The sequence below is a fragment of the Phyllobates terribilis genome, unplaced genomic scaffold, assembly GCF_046119375.1.
Source record: "Phyllobates terribilis strain yellow unplaced genomic scaffold, ASM4611937v1 Scaffold_7__3_contigs__length_470593459, whole genome shotgun sequence".
Lineage (NCBI taxonomy): Eukaryota > Metazoa > Chordata > Amphibia > Anura > Dendrobatidae > Phyllobates > Phyllobates terribilis.
This window is the reverse complement of record NW_027362767.1, coordinates 156,432,344-156,448,214: the sequence shown is the minus strand read 5'-3', so window position 1 is coordinate 156,448,214 and position 15,871 is coordinate 156,432,344. Positions and strand designations below refer to the sequence as shown.

The 15,871-nt window shown below is 44.6% G+C and overlaps 1 protein-coding gene across 4 annotated transcripts in view; it reads right to left on the bottom strand.

Moving 5' to 3' along the window:
* MEF2D (myocyte enhancer factor 2D) overlaps positions 1-15,871 on the bottom strand; it is a 198,817-nt gene that overhangs the window by 18,544 nt on the left and 164,402 nt on the right. For 3 of the 4 annotated variants that reach the window (XM_073639495.1, XM_073639499.1, XM_073639496.1), the window contains 4 exons: positions 6,723-6,860; positions 4,212-4,422; positions 4,070-4,126; positions 40-230 (listed from right to left, as the gene is read on the bottom strand). In XM_073639495.1, coding sequence (XP_073495596.1) covers positions 40-230; positions 4,070-4,126; positions 4,212-4,422; positions 6,723-6,860 — 597 coding nt within the window. Of the gene's footprint in view, positions 1-39; positions 231-4,069; positions 4,127-4,211; positions 4,423-6,407; positions 6,543-6,722; positions 6,861-15,871 lie in introns of all 4 variants that reach the window. The other variant, XM_073639498.1, reaches the window with a different exon arrangement.

The window sequence follows — 15,871 nt, the reverse complement described above, 5'->3', positions numbered from 1 at the left end:
TTAGTCACGGTAATCCCATTATGGGCTTCCTTCACTCACCAAGTGATGCATTAACCCCTTGCCGCCTTGTGAGGTGATGACGCGCAGGTCTGGTTTGCGGCTGTTGGCTCCGAGCGGATTGTTCTGGGATGGAGGTGTGGGGGATTTGGCTGGGATGATTTTCCCCAGGGTGTTCCCGTTTGATACCGGTATGAGGCCCGGAGAGGCTCGCGCGCTTATGTAGCCGTTTCCTGCAAAATGAAAAAAAAACAAAAAAACAAGACGCTGTAGCATAAGTTGTAACGCAGCTTTTATTTCTTTACTTTTCTGCTCGGTGATAACACCAGTCAAAATGGCCGCCTCTATAAATGCAAGGACATGATACACTGCGCTAGTAATGGCCACGAGCCAGGAGTTTATTCATGGGGTTTTCTTTTTTCAATTAACTTTATTGACAGTGTTGACAGGGGAGGGGGGCAGCCTATTTTAACCCTTCTCCAATCTATAAGGTTTTAATCAGCTCCAAGTGCCTGCTTAATGGAAAAGCCCGGATGAGGCGCAGGCAGAGGGGCCGCTCCTTCAGGGTCCTCCGGCACAAGCCATACTCCAGTTTCCTGCAGCGGGCAGGAAGAATGCAAGGAATGCTGGGTGACGTCAATGGTGACATTCACAGAACCAGCCCGGCCAGACTCTGCAACAGCTGATGGGGACGGGGGCTCCCGCATCACCGCTGCTCCCGTACACGGGTGGGCTCAGCACCGACAATATGTCAGGACTGGGCTCAACATGGCTGGAGGCGGCCCTGTAAGGGTTCCCTCAGTGATCGGTGTTAGACCCCTGACTCACCGCCCCAATATTATCACCCCTTTTTAAGACAGCAGCAGTCTGTGACAATGTATCGGGGTAGGCAATCTGGATAGTTTTTGCTCAGCTCAGAGTCTACTGGATCCAACTGTAACAGGCCCTCAGCTGTGAGAAGTGTTAGGGCTGCGCTGGGATTTCAGCTCCGGATCTGTCTTCAGTGTCTACTCATTGCCAGCAAGCAGAGATTGTGGTACTGGAGCAAAAGCATAAAGCACAGCGCAGCCCCATACAATCATCTCTAATGCTGGCACAATGGCGCTAGCAGTGCGGATGTGCTGTTTTTCTGCCGCAGTGATGCCAGGCTGCTGCCGCTACAGCCGGGTATTTACATTTTTATTTCTTTTACAATTTTCCTAGCGTCTCGCCACTCATTTGTGCAAGTAGTGGAAATTCACATGGCACCCGTGAGGGGGTCACCTGCGTACTTGTGTCCACTACAATTAAGGGGAGTGAAGACTTGAGCGCCTCAGACAGCACCGTGAAAGTGGCGTGGCATCTCTGCCAGGGAGAGGGGGGAGGGGATGCTAGGTCTGTACCAAATCTAATAATGTTCATGATATCACATTAATCAAAGCGGCGGCCCAATTATGTGTCATGTCCGTCTGGTGAAAACGAGGGATTCAGCTATAACCATTTAATGTCCGGACAAGCAACCACTTTGAAACAAGAAATTACTGCACGCGTATATGCCATTACTGCACGCGTATATGCCATTACTGCACGCGTATATGCCATTATTGCACGCGTATATGCCATTACTGCACGCGTATATGCCATTACTGCACGCGTATATGCCATTACTGCACGCGTATATGCCATTACTGCACGCGTATATGCCATTACTGCACGCGTATATGCCATTACTGCACGCGTATATGCCATTACTGCACGCGTATGCCATTACTGCACGCGTATATGCCATTACTGCACGCGTATATGCCATTACTGCACGCGTATATGCCATTACTGCACGCGTATATGCCATTACTGCACGCGTATATGCCATTACTGCACGCGTATATGCCATTACTGCACGCGTATATGCCATTACTGCACGCGTATATGCCATTACTGCACGCGTATATGCCATTACTGCACGCGTATATGCCATTACTGCACGCGTATATGCCATTACTGCACGCGTATATGCCATTACTGCACGCGTATATGCCATTACTGCACGCGTATATGCCATTACTGCACGCGTATGCCATTACTGCACGCGTATATGCCATTACTGCACGCGTATGCCATTACTGCACGCGTATATGCCATTACTGCACGCGTATGCCATTACTGCACGCGTATATGCCATTACTGCACGCGTATGCCATTACTGCACACGTATATGCCATTACTGCACGCGTATATGCCATTACTGCACGCGTATATGCCATTACTGCACGCGTATGCCATTACTGCACGCGTATATGCCATTACTGCACGCGTATATGCCATTACTGCACGCGTATATGCCATTACTGCACGCGTATGCCATTACTGCACGCGTATATGCCATTACTGCACGCGTGTATGCCATTACTGCACGCGTATATGCCATTACTGCACGCGTATATGCCATTACTGCACGCGTATGCCATTACTGCACGCGTATATGCCATTACTGCACGCGTATATGCCATTACTGCACGCGTATATGCCATTACTGCACGCGTATATGCCATTACTGCACGCGTATGCCATTACTGCACGCGTATGCCATTACTGCACGCGTATGCCATTATTGCACGCGTATGCCATTACTGCACGCGTATGCCATTACTGCACGCGTATATGCCATTACTGCACATGTATATGCCATTACTGCACATGTATATGCCATTACTGCACACGTATGCCATTACTGCACACGTATGCCATTACTGCACGCGTATGCCATTATTGCACGCGTATATGCCATTACTGCACGCGTATATGCCATTACTGCACATGTATATGCCATTACTGCACACGTATGCCATTACTGCACACGTATGCCATTACTGCACGCGTATGCCATTATTGCACGCGTATGCCATTACTGCACGCAGACACGTATGCTATTACTGCACACATATGCTATTACTGCACAGGTATGCTATTACTGCACAGGTATGCTATTACTGCACAGGTATGCTATTACTGCACACATATGCTATTACTGCACACATATGCTATTACTGCACACATATGCTATTACTGCACACATATGCTATTACTGCACACATATGCTATTACTGCACACATATGCTATTACTGCACACATATGCTATTGCTGCACAGGTATGCTATTGCTGCACAGGTATGCTATTACTGCACACATATGATATTACTGCACAGGTATGCTATTACTGCACAGGTATGCTATTACTGCACAGGTATGCTATTACTGCACAGGTATGCTATTACTGCACATGTATGCTATTACTGCACACAGACATGTATGCTATTACTGCACACAGACATGTATGCTATTACTGCACACAGACATGTATGCTATTACTGCACACAGACATGTATGCTATTACTGCACACGTATGCTATTACTGCACACGTATGCTACACTCCCCTGCTAAACACATGCGCACATTACACAGTCCCTTTAGTCAACACTTAGAGTCTGAAAACTGATTTTTAGTATCTTATTGCTATGCCGCATTGTGATCTCTTGAATTTACAGCCCCTAAGCCTGAGGCTGCACTACTGAGTGATTCTCATAGAAACATGGCTCCTTCTGACAAGTGTCAGGTGCAGTGTTGTCATGAAGAATTGGTGACGTGTATCCGCACACGCGTCTCGATAACAACCCTGCCCTGGCACTGGACAGACATCAGAAGGGGACATGTATTTATCAGGATCGCTCAGTAGTGCAGCCTCAGGCCTTGGGTGATAATATCTCGGCTTTGGAGTAAGAGTTTATAAAACGGTCTTTGTGATTTTATTCTGCCAGGTCTCCTCCTTTAACAGGGTGCAGCCCATGTCAGGAAGCACGTCGACCCTGCAAGCACTGGCTGTTATTTAGTCTCATGAGTCAGGGAAATAGAAAATAGAGTCAGCTTGTGTTCACAGCTCGTCAGGACCACCCAGGAAGGATCCCAGAACAACACCAGCCAGACACTGCCCTGTCACTGGGGGAAATGGGCAGGACACCCTGCACACACCACGTCCAGCTATCAGCACGGTAAAGCCACCCAGAACGGTGCGGGATCAGCGGCGCCGCACTCACCTACTGGGCTTGGACAGGTTCCATTAGAATTGTTAAGGTCTCCCCCGAGCATCGCTCCTGCAAATATGAGAGAGTGGGTCAGTCACATGAAGTCCGGGCAGATGGCACACTGACACTGCGCTCAGCCCTGGCATACACTCACCTGCACTGGCTGGCCTCTGAGGTAGCACTGGAGACACTGTGTTCCTCTGCAGAGTTGGCGGCTGCGGTGACAGGAGCCTGGGGTCTGTGAGTGAGGCCGTCATCAGGGACTGTGTCACCAGCGACCCCCCTGGGTTGCTGAACTGCAGTGCATTCTGGTTAGTCACGGGAACAGTAACTGGCATAGCGAAATTCGGTGCAGGAACTGCAGACTGAAGACATAAAGCCAGATTAGAGGCCAAATCGAGAGCAAAGACTGATTGCAGAAAGTGGTGCCGAAACCCAGAGCAACCAATGACCGGACCTCACTGATTGCCAAGTGGTTTACAGGTCAATACATGTAATAAATCACGTACAACACAAGGAGCGGGTACACCGGGAATCCACAGCACCAGAGACGCTATCTTCTACGCCCACACCCACCATCATCACCACAACATCCCACAGCAATGGTAGAAAAGGCATGCGTTATGAGTAGAGAGAACATGTCAGACATTGTATTGCAGGCTGCCATTATATCACATCCCTTAGGCCACGGCCCCACTATCAGTATTTGGTCAGTAATTTTCCTCAGGAGTGGGAGCCAAAACCAGGAATGGGTGATCAATGCAAAATTGGTGACTTGTTTCTATTATACCTTTTCTCTGATTGTTTCTCACCTGGTTTTGGCTCCTGAGAAAAAATACTGACCGAATACTGACCAAATACTGATAGTGAGGACGTGGCCTTAAGGTAACGATTCAAGATGGTGCCACTTCCTGCTCTATGGTTAAAAGGTTAATCATCGGAAGTGATAGTGGATGGAAGGCCATTAGGGACTTTCAGATGCCCGAAAAATAAAGCCACACACAATATTAGGACACATTGGTTAAAGGTTCAGGGATGTGTTAATAAAAGGGATTGGATGGAAGCAATTTTCTTGAAGGCCCTTACTGCGCCTACCTCATTAGTCTGGTGGATTAGGGCTCAGTAATCCGCGACACATACCAGGAGTCGGCCATTTTGGAGTCCAATCGGTATTGCTTTCAGATACTCAAAAAAGCAATAAACCAAAAATTGGCCAAGTTGGCCGACTCTGCCACATCCAGGCTCAAACCTCTGTATATCTGTTCCTTATGTGAGGTAACCAAGGCCACTTAAGCAGAGCCATGCAAGCGCACACCCCACCAGCCCATTACCCCTCAGCTCCAGGATGGGGTATGGATCTGTGTGCTTCCGACCCATCCCAGAGATGGAGGGTCAGGGTCTATATTTACATGAAGCAGCACTGCAGGTTCCTGGCCTTGCCCCCTACCAGGGGGTCTCATGTGGAAGTTGTAATGATGGCCATACTGACGGTCATTCACGGGCTTGTATGAACAGGGGATTTTTACATTTTTGGGGGGGAAACACTTCTCCATATTTTAATAGAATTTGTTCTATTAGGGCGTTTTGGGCAGCCAAAGACAAAACGGTCCTGGTACTTGAGGGAAGAATATGGCTGAAATCGGGGTCACCGATTACCGCCCATTAACCTCTGCATACATTAGCCAACGTGTCAGCCACACAAGATGGTTGACACCTATGGCCTGTAGCATCCTAGCAGTGTAGAGTTCTCCTACTGGCTAAGGTAGAGTCAGCCATTGGTACCATGCAGGAATAGCTGTAATGGTTTCTATGGCAACTAAAACATTAAAACATAACTCTACCAGTACCCTACTCCCCCAAAAATTTCAGTCTCAAGGGTTCAATATGAGACATTAGGTCTCTAGTGTGAGGGTCCCATCATACAGCCCATGTTCCATTTTCCTCACCTCCCGTGACTGTAATATGGATGGAATGTGATCCTAGGGTGACCTGTAGTCTGGGGGGAGGGAGGGGAGTCAGGTGGCGGGAGGGGAGTCAGGTGGCGGGAGGGGGAGTCAGGTGGCGGGAGGGGGAGTCAGGTGGCGGGAGGGGAGTCAGGTGGCGGGAGGGGGAGTCAGGTGGCGGGAGGGGGAGTCAGGTGGCGGGAGGGGGAGTCAGCTGGCGGGAGGGGGAGTCAGCTGGCGGGAGGAGTCAGGCTTATTTCCTCCAAATATGAAGAAAAGGGACATGACTTTGGCTCCTGCCTAGCTAGAAGGTGTAAGTGTTGACACGGCGGCCATGTTGGTTAGCGCAGGCTCTCAGAACGTGCAGTGCTGCTTTGGCCTGTGGCTCCCTCCCCCGCGGTACTCACTGCGAGTCTATAACTTTGCATCATTTTATCAAACTCCTCGTCAATCTTTTTATATTTCTCCTCCGTCTGCGGAGTCAGCGCAAACACCTCGTCCGCGTCCGGGCTCTCGTACTCCCTGTGCTTCTTGTTCAGCGCCTGCTTTTCCGGATTGGGGGAGGGGTTTGGGATTTTTTATAATTTTTTTTTTAGCCATTTTTTTTTTTTTTTCGGGGGCGGTGGAAATACGGAACAAACAAAATGGGGTAGAAAAAAAAAAAAAAGAGAGAGAGAAGAAGAAGAGAGATGAAGAGCGGTTGTCAGCGGCCGGGTACTTACGCCATAGCGTTTGAATAGAATATCCAAGTCCTCGCTGGCTTTGCGATATTTGTCTTCCATCAGAGGGCTCTGGTCAATGGAGTCATCCCCGTCTGGTTCGGGGCTGTCGCACCCGTTAAAACCTTTCTTTCTTAACGTCTGAAATCACAACCAGGAAAAGCTCAGCTCCCAGCCCTTTGGCGCCCACTGGGACAGCAGGGAAGGAGTAGGACCCACTATTTCCTTACAGAGGTGGCCATTTTGTTGACTACATGTGCTCACATTATACTGCTGTGTCATACAGTCATAGAATAGGGAAAAATATAATGGGATCAGAGTTTCTGGATTACTAAATGCCCAAAGAGAGGAATCTCACTGGACATCATGCATTGGCCACATGACGTACATAATACCGCCACATAATCTCCTACTTCCCCCAGCGCCTGAAAGTCGTGACCTAAATATCCATCTTCTGGCTGTTTCAACAAGCTTTATTGTACGGAAACATCTACTAATATACACAATCACAGGCCGGAGATAAACAAACCATTAGCGGCCCCTACACCGTCAATATGGGCCTGTCAGAGGGCTGCATGGCGGCGTCTCCACAGGTCAGGGCCCCTCTGGCCAGTTCTGCTCCATCGCTTCTCCTGTACATAAAGGATGAATTAGGAGCTCCGTCGCATACAACACCAGTGACAGACCCCGAAAACAATAACTTTCCACCCGTCTCGGTGCTGCTTCAGCACAGCGTCTTGGATGGGACAAGATACGCAATTCTAATGAAATCTTGCATCGTTTCCTGACTGGGGAAAAAAATTGCAGCTGTCGACTTCTTTTATTCTGCAAGTCTGGCTATTTTTACATGCAGAGGAGGCTTAAAATAAATGGTAGCCACAAGGAGCCAGTCTGGAGCTCCCCGGGCACAATGGATGCTTTCAATAATGAAATAAATGGGAAACTTTTTTTGTAAGTTAAAATTTAGGTAAAAATAAAAGGCGCCAACTATTGAGCAAGTAGCAAGAAAAAAAAGTGTCTCCTGACTGGACAAATATGGCGGCCATACTGGTTGTCAGCTAGCTTTCCCAGAAGAAGGAGTAACTGGTGCCCATAGACGGAGGGTACTTCACAAAAATGTGCTGTCAGTAGAACGTAGACACCATCCCCTTCTGCCTTGGCGTCTGATCCGGGTCTACATGGCGGCGGGCCAGTCATCGCTTCTACGCCCCCTGTGACATTACATGAAGACAAGTCAATAGACCTCACGCAACGTCATGATGTCGAGCGGCCTAGCAGGCGCAAGAGATGCCGGAACGGAAGTGAAGACCGCCCCGGTCTGATCGACACAAAGCAACACGGCAGCACAAATGTATATGGCACATCTGGGCGATACCAGGATCTGTGCCACCGTGACAAGCTTAGAACAGTCCGCTGCATCGAGTCAGCATCTCCTTGTCCTTAGAGGAGCAGACTGCGGCACCGCTTTCTCCTCCTGGCATGTAGGGGGCTCTACAGGATAAGATTTATGGGGCGTTCTGGCGATGCCAACCTTAAATGGCAGGCACGGAATCTCTTAAAGTCTCCTAATGGTTTCCTGCTGCTTGTGACCCAGCATTTAAGCAGAGTGCAAATGGCGATTAAATGCATTTAGGATTTTATGAGCGGGTTCTCGGCTCGCCTCATGTGCACTTAGGATACCAAGCTTTCTGAGTCTGGGCATCTGGGCAGGATGTACTCAGCCTCAAAGTGAAAAGTTTCTGATGAACACATCAAGACATTTTCTTTACCCTGTTGTGCTGCAGATCATCGTGCCCATCATCACCCGTCTGTAAACTCTGTGCAAAGGCCAGGACCCAGCTTTACCTGGAGCTTGTATTTTCTAAAGAGGATGCCCTTATTGTGCCTGACCTTTCCTGCTGTGAAGGACTTAAAGGGGCAGCAGGTATCCTGACAATGGCTATATATATCCTCCGAACAATCAGAACAGACCAGATTCACCGCAGACTGCAAAGTGAACAGATTTTCTCATTTCAGCCGCATAAGCGCACACCAAGCACGCCTGCCATATGGACCCAGGACATCTGCTGAAGGCAGAAGAACAGCACTAAGGAAGTCTCTCAGGTGACAAGTCACCTCCATGTGCTTAGCCGGCAGCCCCGCGAGCTCACTGACTGCTCAACTACTAAGACTCCCAAGCAGGTGCAAGACCTTACCAAACCACAGAGAACAGTGGGAACCCACAGAGTTATAGGTTACTGGCTGCGTCCACCCCAACTGCTCTGCACCATCACACTAATGTACTAAGTAACAAAAAGTCATTATATACATACATTACTGATCCTGTACTAGTTACATCCTGTATTATACTCCAGAGCTGCACTCACTATTCTGCTGGTGCAGTCACTGTGTACATACATTATATTACTGATCCTGAGTTACATCCTGTATTATACTCCAGAGCTGCACTCACTATTCTGCTGGTGGAGTCACTGTGTACATTACATTACTGATCCTGTACTGATCCTGAGTTACATCCTATATTATACTCCAGAGCTGCACTCACTATTCTGCTGGTGCAGTCACTGTGTACATACATTACATTACTGATCCTGTACTGATCCTGAGTTACATCCTGTATTATACCCCAGAGCTGCACTCACTATTCTGCTGGTGGAGTCACTGTGTACATTACATTACTGATCCTGTACTGATCCTGAGTTACATCCTATATTATACTCCAGAGCTGCACTCACTACTCTGCTGGTGCAGTCACTGTGTACATACATTACATTACTGATCCTGTACTGATCCTGAGTTACATCCTGTATTATACTCCAGAGCTGCACTCACTATTCTGCTGGTGGAGTCACTGTGTACATACATACATTACTGATACTGTACTGATCCTGAGTTACATGCTGTATTATACTCCAGAGCTGCACTCACTATTCTGCTGGTGCAGTCACTGTGTACATACATTACATTACTGATCCTGAGTTACATGCTGTATTATACTCCAGAGCTGCACTCACTATTCTGCTGGTGCAGTCACTGTGTACATACATTACATTACTGATCCTGTACTGATCCTGAGTTGCATCCTGTATTATACTCCAGAGCTGCACTCACTATTCTGCTGGTGGAGTCACTGTGTACATTACATTACTGATCCTGTACTGATCCCGAGTTACCTCCTGTATTATACACCAGAGCAGCACTCACTATTCTGCTGGTGCAGTCACTGTGTACATACATTACTGATCCTGAGTTACCTCCTGTATTATACACCAGAGCAGCACTCACTATTCTGCTGGTGCAGTCACTGTGTACATACATTACTGATCCTGAGTTACATCCTGTATTATACTCCAGAGCTGCGCTCACTATTCTGCTGGTGTGTACACACATTATACTCTTGGCGCATGCTGTAGGAGAGCAGGTCCCAGCAGACACATCTTGGGTTTGTAGTCGTTGTAGTAAATGACTATATTGAGTAAATCCAATCATTATTTCCAACTTAGTGATAATTTCATTTTAGACAAGTTAATACAAAAATAGTTCCCCTGATGAACGGCCGCCCAGTGAGGATGATTTGTTATCGCTGCTGCACAGGCCACTCCAACAGAATTGTGCTGATGAGCATTAAACCATCGGGCGCCGTGATAAATGTATTTCTTATAAAATCTGTGTCAGACATTTAGAGTTTAAAAAAAAATGTGGGGGGAGTGCGAGTGGGGCGCTGGTTAACCACAAATTTTATTAATGATATCTAGTGACATTAGAAATGGCCTGAAAAACCTCAGAAGAGCGCGGACTGTGCAGCACTGCTCCGAGGAGGGAACACACAAAGTCTTTAGTCAGCTTAATTAAGCAAAAAGTGGGGGATTTAGAAAGGGTTAATAGACCAATATCTACAGAGGGGCAAAAAGTCATGGGTCGCATAGATAGACATCTTAACAGGAAGCGGAGAAGTAAAATGGGAGGACTGGATAAATAAACTCCTCCCATGGACTCATGAGAACAGGTCCTGTGGGTCTGTAATGAAGGGCCTTCTTCAGGATCTGACCCAAGTCATACAGGAGAGCAGGTCACCTGAGAAGGACGGCTGGACTCTCCACATCGTGCTGTGATTCAGGCCGGCCTCATGCAGGGTAACAACGCCACTTCTCATGAAAAAGAAATGAAGAGAAAATGATTCCACCTCTGTCACTGGCCACGTATCGCTGGAATTAACCCTGCCGCTGCCAGGGGAAGAGCGGAGATCCTCTTGGCCTTAATGGAGTTAGAGCCAAATCACAGGGGGAGGGGGGTGGGAGGCTGAGCAGATAAAGTGACATGAGAAAGGTCAGACAATGACATTCAAAACTCTCCGTCACCAAGCAGAAATGAGACCTAGACCGTTCCAATAAAAACCCCAAATCATTAATGTCCGTGGATGTAGAAACTGAAGGATCGACCCTTTAACATTTATATCAGGGATATCCCAAGCTCTGTGAGGTCACCAAAGATACCCACAAAGAAGTCACTTGGTCACTAGAAATTAGTAGAGGACCACAAGAGCCGGTATCAAGTGTCGATGGATAACATAACAAGTCGATCAGGTAGATCAACCGAAACCATCATTCAGATTGTTGGCAGCACATTGCATGCTTACACACGAGACGCATTGTCGACAATGATGATTATTAGGCCCATGTAAAGGATCCAAGAAGCCAACAACCAAGCTTTTTGGTGAATCCCTGTCCGTGTTGTCCTCCTGACCAACAAGACAATCACTTAACCAAAATAATTAGCAAAGAAGACAATGTCCTCCAGCCAATTGGTATTCTTTGGTACTGTGTTTTCTCACCCAACCAAAAGAAGTCCTGAAGCATCAGAAAGTGACAGGGCTCAAAATTTCTAAAGAAAATTCCAAGGAGCATAAGATCTATGGGTCACTTTTTAGATCAATCCATCATGGACTTATTTTATACTAAGATTTGCGTTCATTCATGAAGGAATGGAGGCCTTCACCTGATACTGCATGTGGACTACCTAAATCTAGAGACAGATAATTAGCCAAAAAGGCTTAATTTTATGCTAATTATTCTGGATAATGAGGAGATCCTCAGGAGAAGGAAATGAGAAAAATAATACTCAACGGATGGACTCTCTAAGGAAACTCATTCCAGGTGCCGAGATTTGAGGAACAGATACTACCGCTACTCCACAAGCAAACCCCCCGCGGCCTCTCGCTCCCCCTCACCAATACACCCGCACACCTCTCTTTCACACTTGCTCGTCAGTCATCCTTCCACCTGCAAGTCTTCATCTTCGGATCTGACATTTTAACTGGGAGCTCTTCAGAAATTCAGATGGAGCGGGAATGTGCTGAGGAAGAGAAGGAGGGTGCTAATTAAACAGCGGCACCCTCATTTCACCAGCTGAGAATCTCACCTAAACCCTCTTTTGCACTCGATTAATCTTTTAAGAGTAGGTGTCAAGGGTAAAATAAAGCCCACTGGTGAAAAAGAGAGTCAACCATGTTAGAAGAGGCACTCGGTCAAAAGCCGTAACTGAAAAAAAAAAATGGATGAAAGTTTCAGCTTTCAATATGGCTACTGTCAGGCGCTCAATGTGGCAGTACATCCATGGGGTGAGGTCAGCAGCGATCCTGCCGTCCTGGTGAGAGGACATGCCAATTTGCCACATAACATAACACCTACCCTCCGGGGACTCCAGAGACCTGGGTTAGTGGCTTTGATGAAGTGCTGACATGCCTACTCCGTTTGCCCAACTTCATGATGTACCTTGTAGGTCACCAAACCTCAATGTCACCCACAGTAGTTAGACAGTAACTGCAAGGAGGATTGGTAATCCCAGCAAGTTAGGGATTATAAGCGATGGCACAGACTTGCTCCATACCCCAGAAATCTCGGAGGGGTGCTGAGATTTACCTATAAACAGGCGCAGCCAGTAAACAATATTCCGCCCACAGCTCCGACTAATAGCGCTAAAATGTAATGTTTGATCATTTCGGGGCCTTCTGAGAGTTTCGGCATTAGTATTATTTAAATAGGAGATGGAATCCGCCCTCCCCAAGTAATAAGCGCCTGCTCCCTTTAATCTTACAGCGGGAAAGCGAAGGATGCCATATGCATATAATGAGACATTGAAAATGCAGTGAGTAAGAAGAATTGTAGGAGGCAATTACTGGTGAGGGAGCAGAGCAAAGGGCTGCTTTATATGTTGGTGTCGGCTGCGGAAAAGTGATGGTGGGGGGTTGGCGAAGATTACGCACACGCAACCCCACTGATCCGCTGCCAGATGATGGGACTGCAAGGGTAAATGTGGATCAACCCACTAAATAACCAGCTTTTACAACAGACTTAACCCTGTGACTCCTGTATGCAACCAAGAAGTGTCATGGCCTGAAGGAAGAACATCTGGATGAGTTTTCCCCTCGTCTAGCAGATATAAGCCAAGTTCCAGCAATATTTTTATCCAATATGCAACTACTCAATGTTTCTGTCACCCACTAAAAGAACTAACCGTGTTCAGCCTTTTTCATAAGCAAGAGCTCTAGTTAGAAAAAGATTGCCAAGAACGAACAAGATTATAACTGCTTTAATACTGCCCCCTATGTACAAGAATATAACTACTATAATACTGCCCTCTATGTACAAGAATATAACTACTATAATACTGCTCCTATGTACAAGAATATAACTACTATAATACTGCTCCTATGTACAAGAATATAACTACTATAATACTGCCTCTATGTACAAGAATATAACTACTATAATACTGCTCCTATGTACAAGAATATAACTACTATAATACTGCCCCCTATGTACAAGAATATAACTACTATAATACTGCTCCCTATGTACAAGATTGTAACTACTATAATACTGCTCCTATGTACAAGAATATAACTACTATAATACTGCTCCTATGTACAAGAATATAACTACTATAATACTGCCCCTATGTACAAGAATATAACTACTATAATACTGCCCTCTATGTACAAGAATATAACTACTATAATACTGCTCCTATGTATAAGAATATAACTACTATAATACTGCTCCTATGTACAAGAATATAACTACTATAATACTGCTCCCTATGTACAAGAATATAACTACTATAATACTGCCCTCTATGTACAAGAATATAACTACTATAAGACTGCTCCTATGTACAAGAATATAACTACTATAATACTGCTCCTATGTACAAGAATATAAATACTATAATACAGCCCCTATGTACAAGAATATAACTACTATAATACTGCTCCTATGTATAAGAATATAACTACTATAATACTGCTCCTATGTACAAGAATATAACTACTATAATACTGCTCCCTATGTACAAGAATATAACTACTATAATACTGCCCTCTATGTACAAGAATATAACTACTATAATACTGCTCCTATGTACAAGAATATAACTACTATAATACTGCTCCTATGTACAAGAATATAACTACTATAATACAGCCCCTATGTACAAGAATATAACTACTATAATACTGCCCTCTATGTACAAGAATATAACTACTATAATACTGCCCTCTATGTACAAGAATATAACTACTATAATACTGCTCCTATGTACAAAAATATAACTACAATAATACTGCCCCCTATGTACAAGAATATAACTACTATAATACTGCCCCTATGTACAAGAATATAACTACTATAATACTGCCCCCTATGTACTAGAATATAACTACTATAATACTGATCCTATGTACAAGAATATAACTACTATAATACTGCCCCTATGTACAAGAATATAACTACTATAATACTGCCCCCTATGTACAAGAATATAACTACTATAATACTGCCCCCTATGTACAAGAATATAACTACTATAATACTGCCCCTATGTACAAGAATATAACTACTATAATACTGCTCCTAAGTACAAGAATATAACTACTATAATACTGCCCTCTATGTACAAGAATATAACTACTATAATACTGCTCCCATGTACAAGAATATAACTACTATAATACTGCTCCTATGTACAAAAATATAACTACTATAATACTGCTCATATATACAAGAATATAACTACTATAATAGTGCTCCTATATACAAGAATATAACTACTATAATACTGCCCCCTATGTACAAGAATATATCTACTATAATACTGCTCCTATGTACAAGAATATAACTACTATAATACTGCCCGCTATGTACAAGAATATAACTACTATAATACTACTCCTATGTACAAGAATATAACTACTATAATACTGCTCCTTATGTACAAGAATATAACTACTATAATACTGCTCCTTATGTACAAGAATATAACTACTATAATACTGCCCCCTATGTACAAGAATATAACTACTATAATACTGTCCCCTATGTACAAGAATATAACTACTATAATACTGCTCCAATGTACAAGAATATAACTACTATAATACTGCTCCTATGTACATGAATATAACTACTATAATACTGCCTATGTACAAGAATATAACTACTATAACACTGCTCCTATGTACAAGAATATAACTACTATAACACTGCTCCTATGTACAAGAATATAACTACTATAATACTGCCTCCTATGTACAAGAATATAACTACTATAATACTGCTCCTATGTACAAGAATATAACTACTATAATTCTGCTCCTATATACAAGAATATAACTACTATAATACTGCCCTCTATGTACAAGAATATGACTACTATAATACTGCCCCTATGTACAAGAATATAACTACTATAATACTGCCCCCTATGTACAAGAATATAACTACAATAATACTGCTCCCTATGTACAAGATTGTAACTACTATAATACTGCTCCTATGTACAAGAATATAACTACTATAATACTGCCCCTATGTACAAGAATATAACTAATATAATACTGCCCTCTATGTACAAGAATATAACTACTATAATACTGCTCCTATGTATAAGAATATAACTACTATAATACTGCTCCTATGTACAAGAATATAACTACTATAATACTGCTCCCTATGTACAAGAATATAACTACTATAATACTGCCCTCTATGTACAAGAATATAACTACTATAAGACTGCTCCTATGTACAAGAATATAACTACTATAATACTGCTCCTATGTACAAGAATATAACTACTATAATACAGCCCCTATG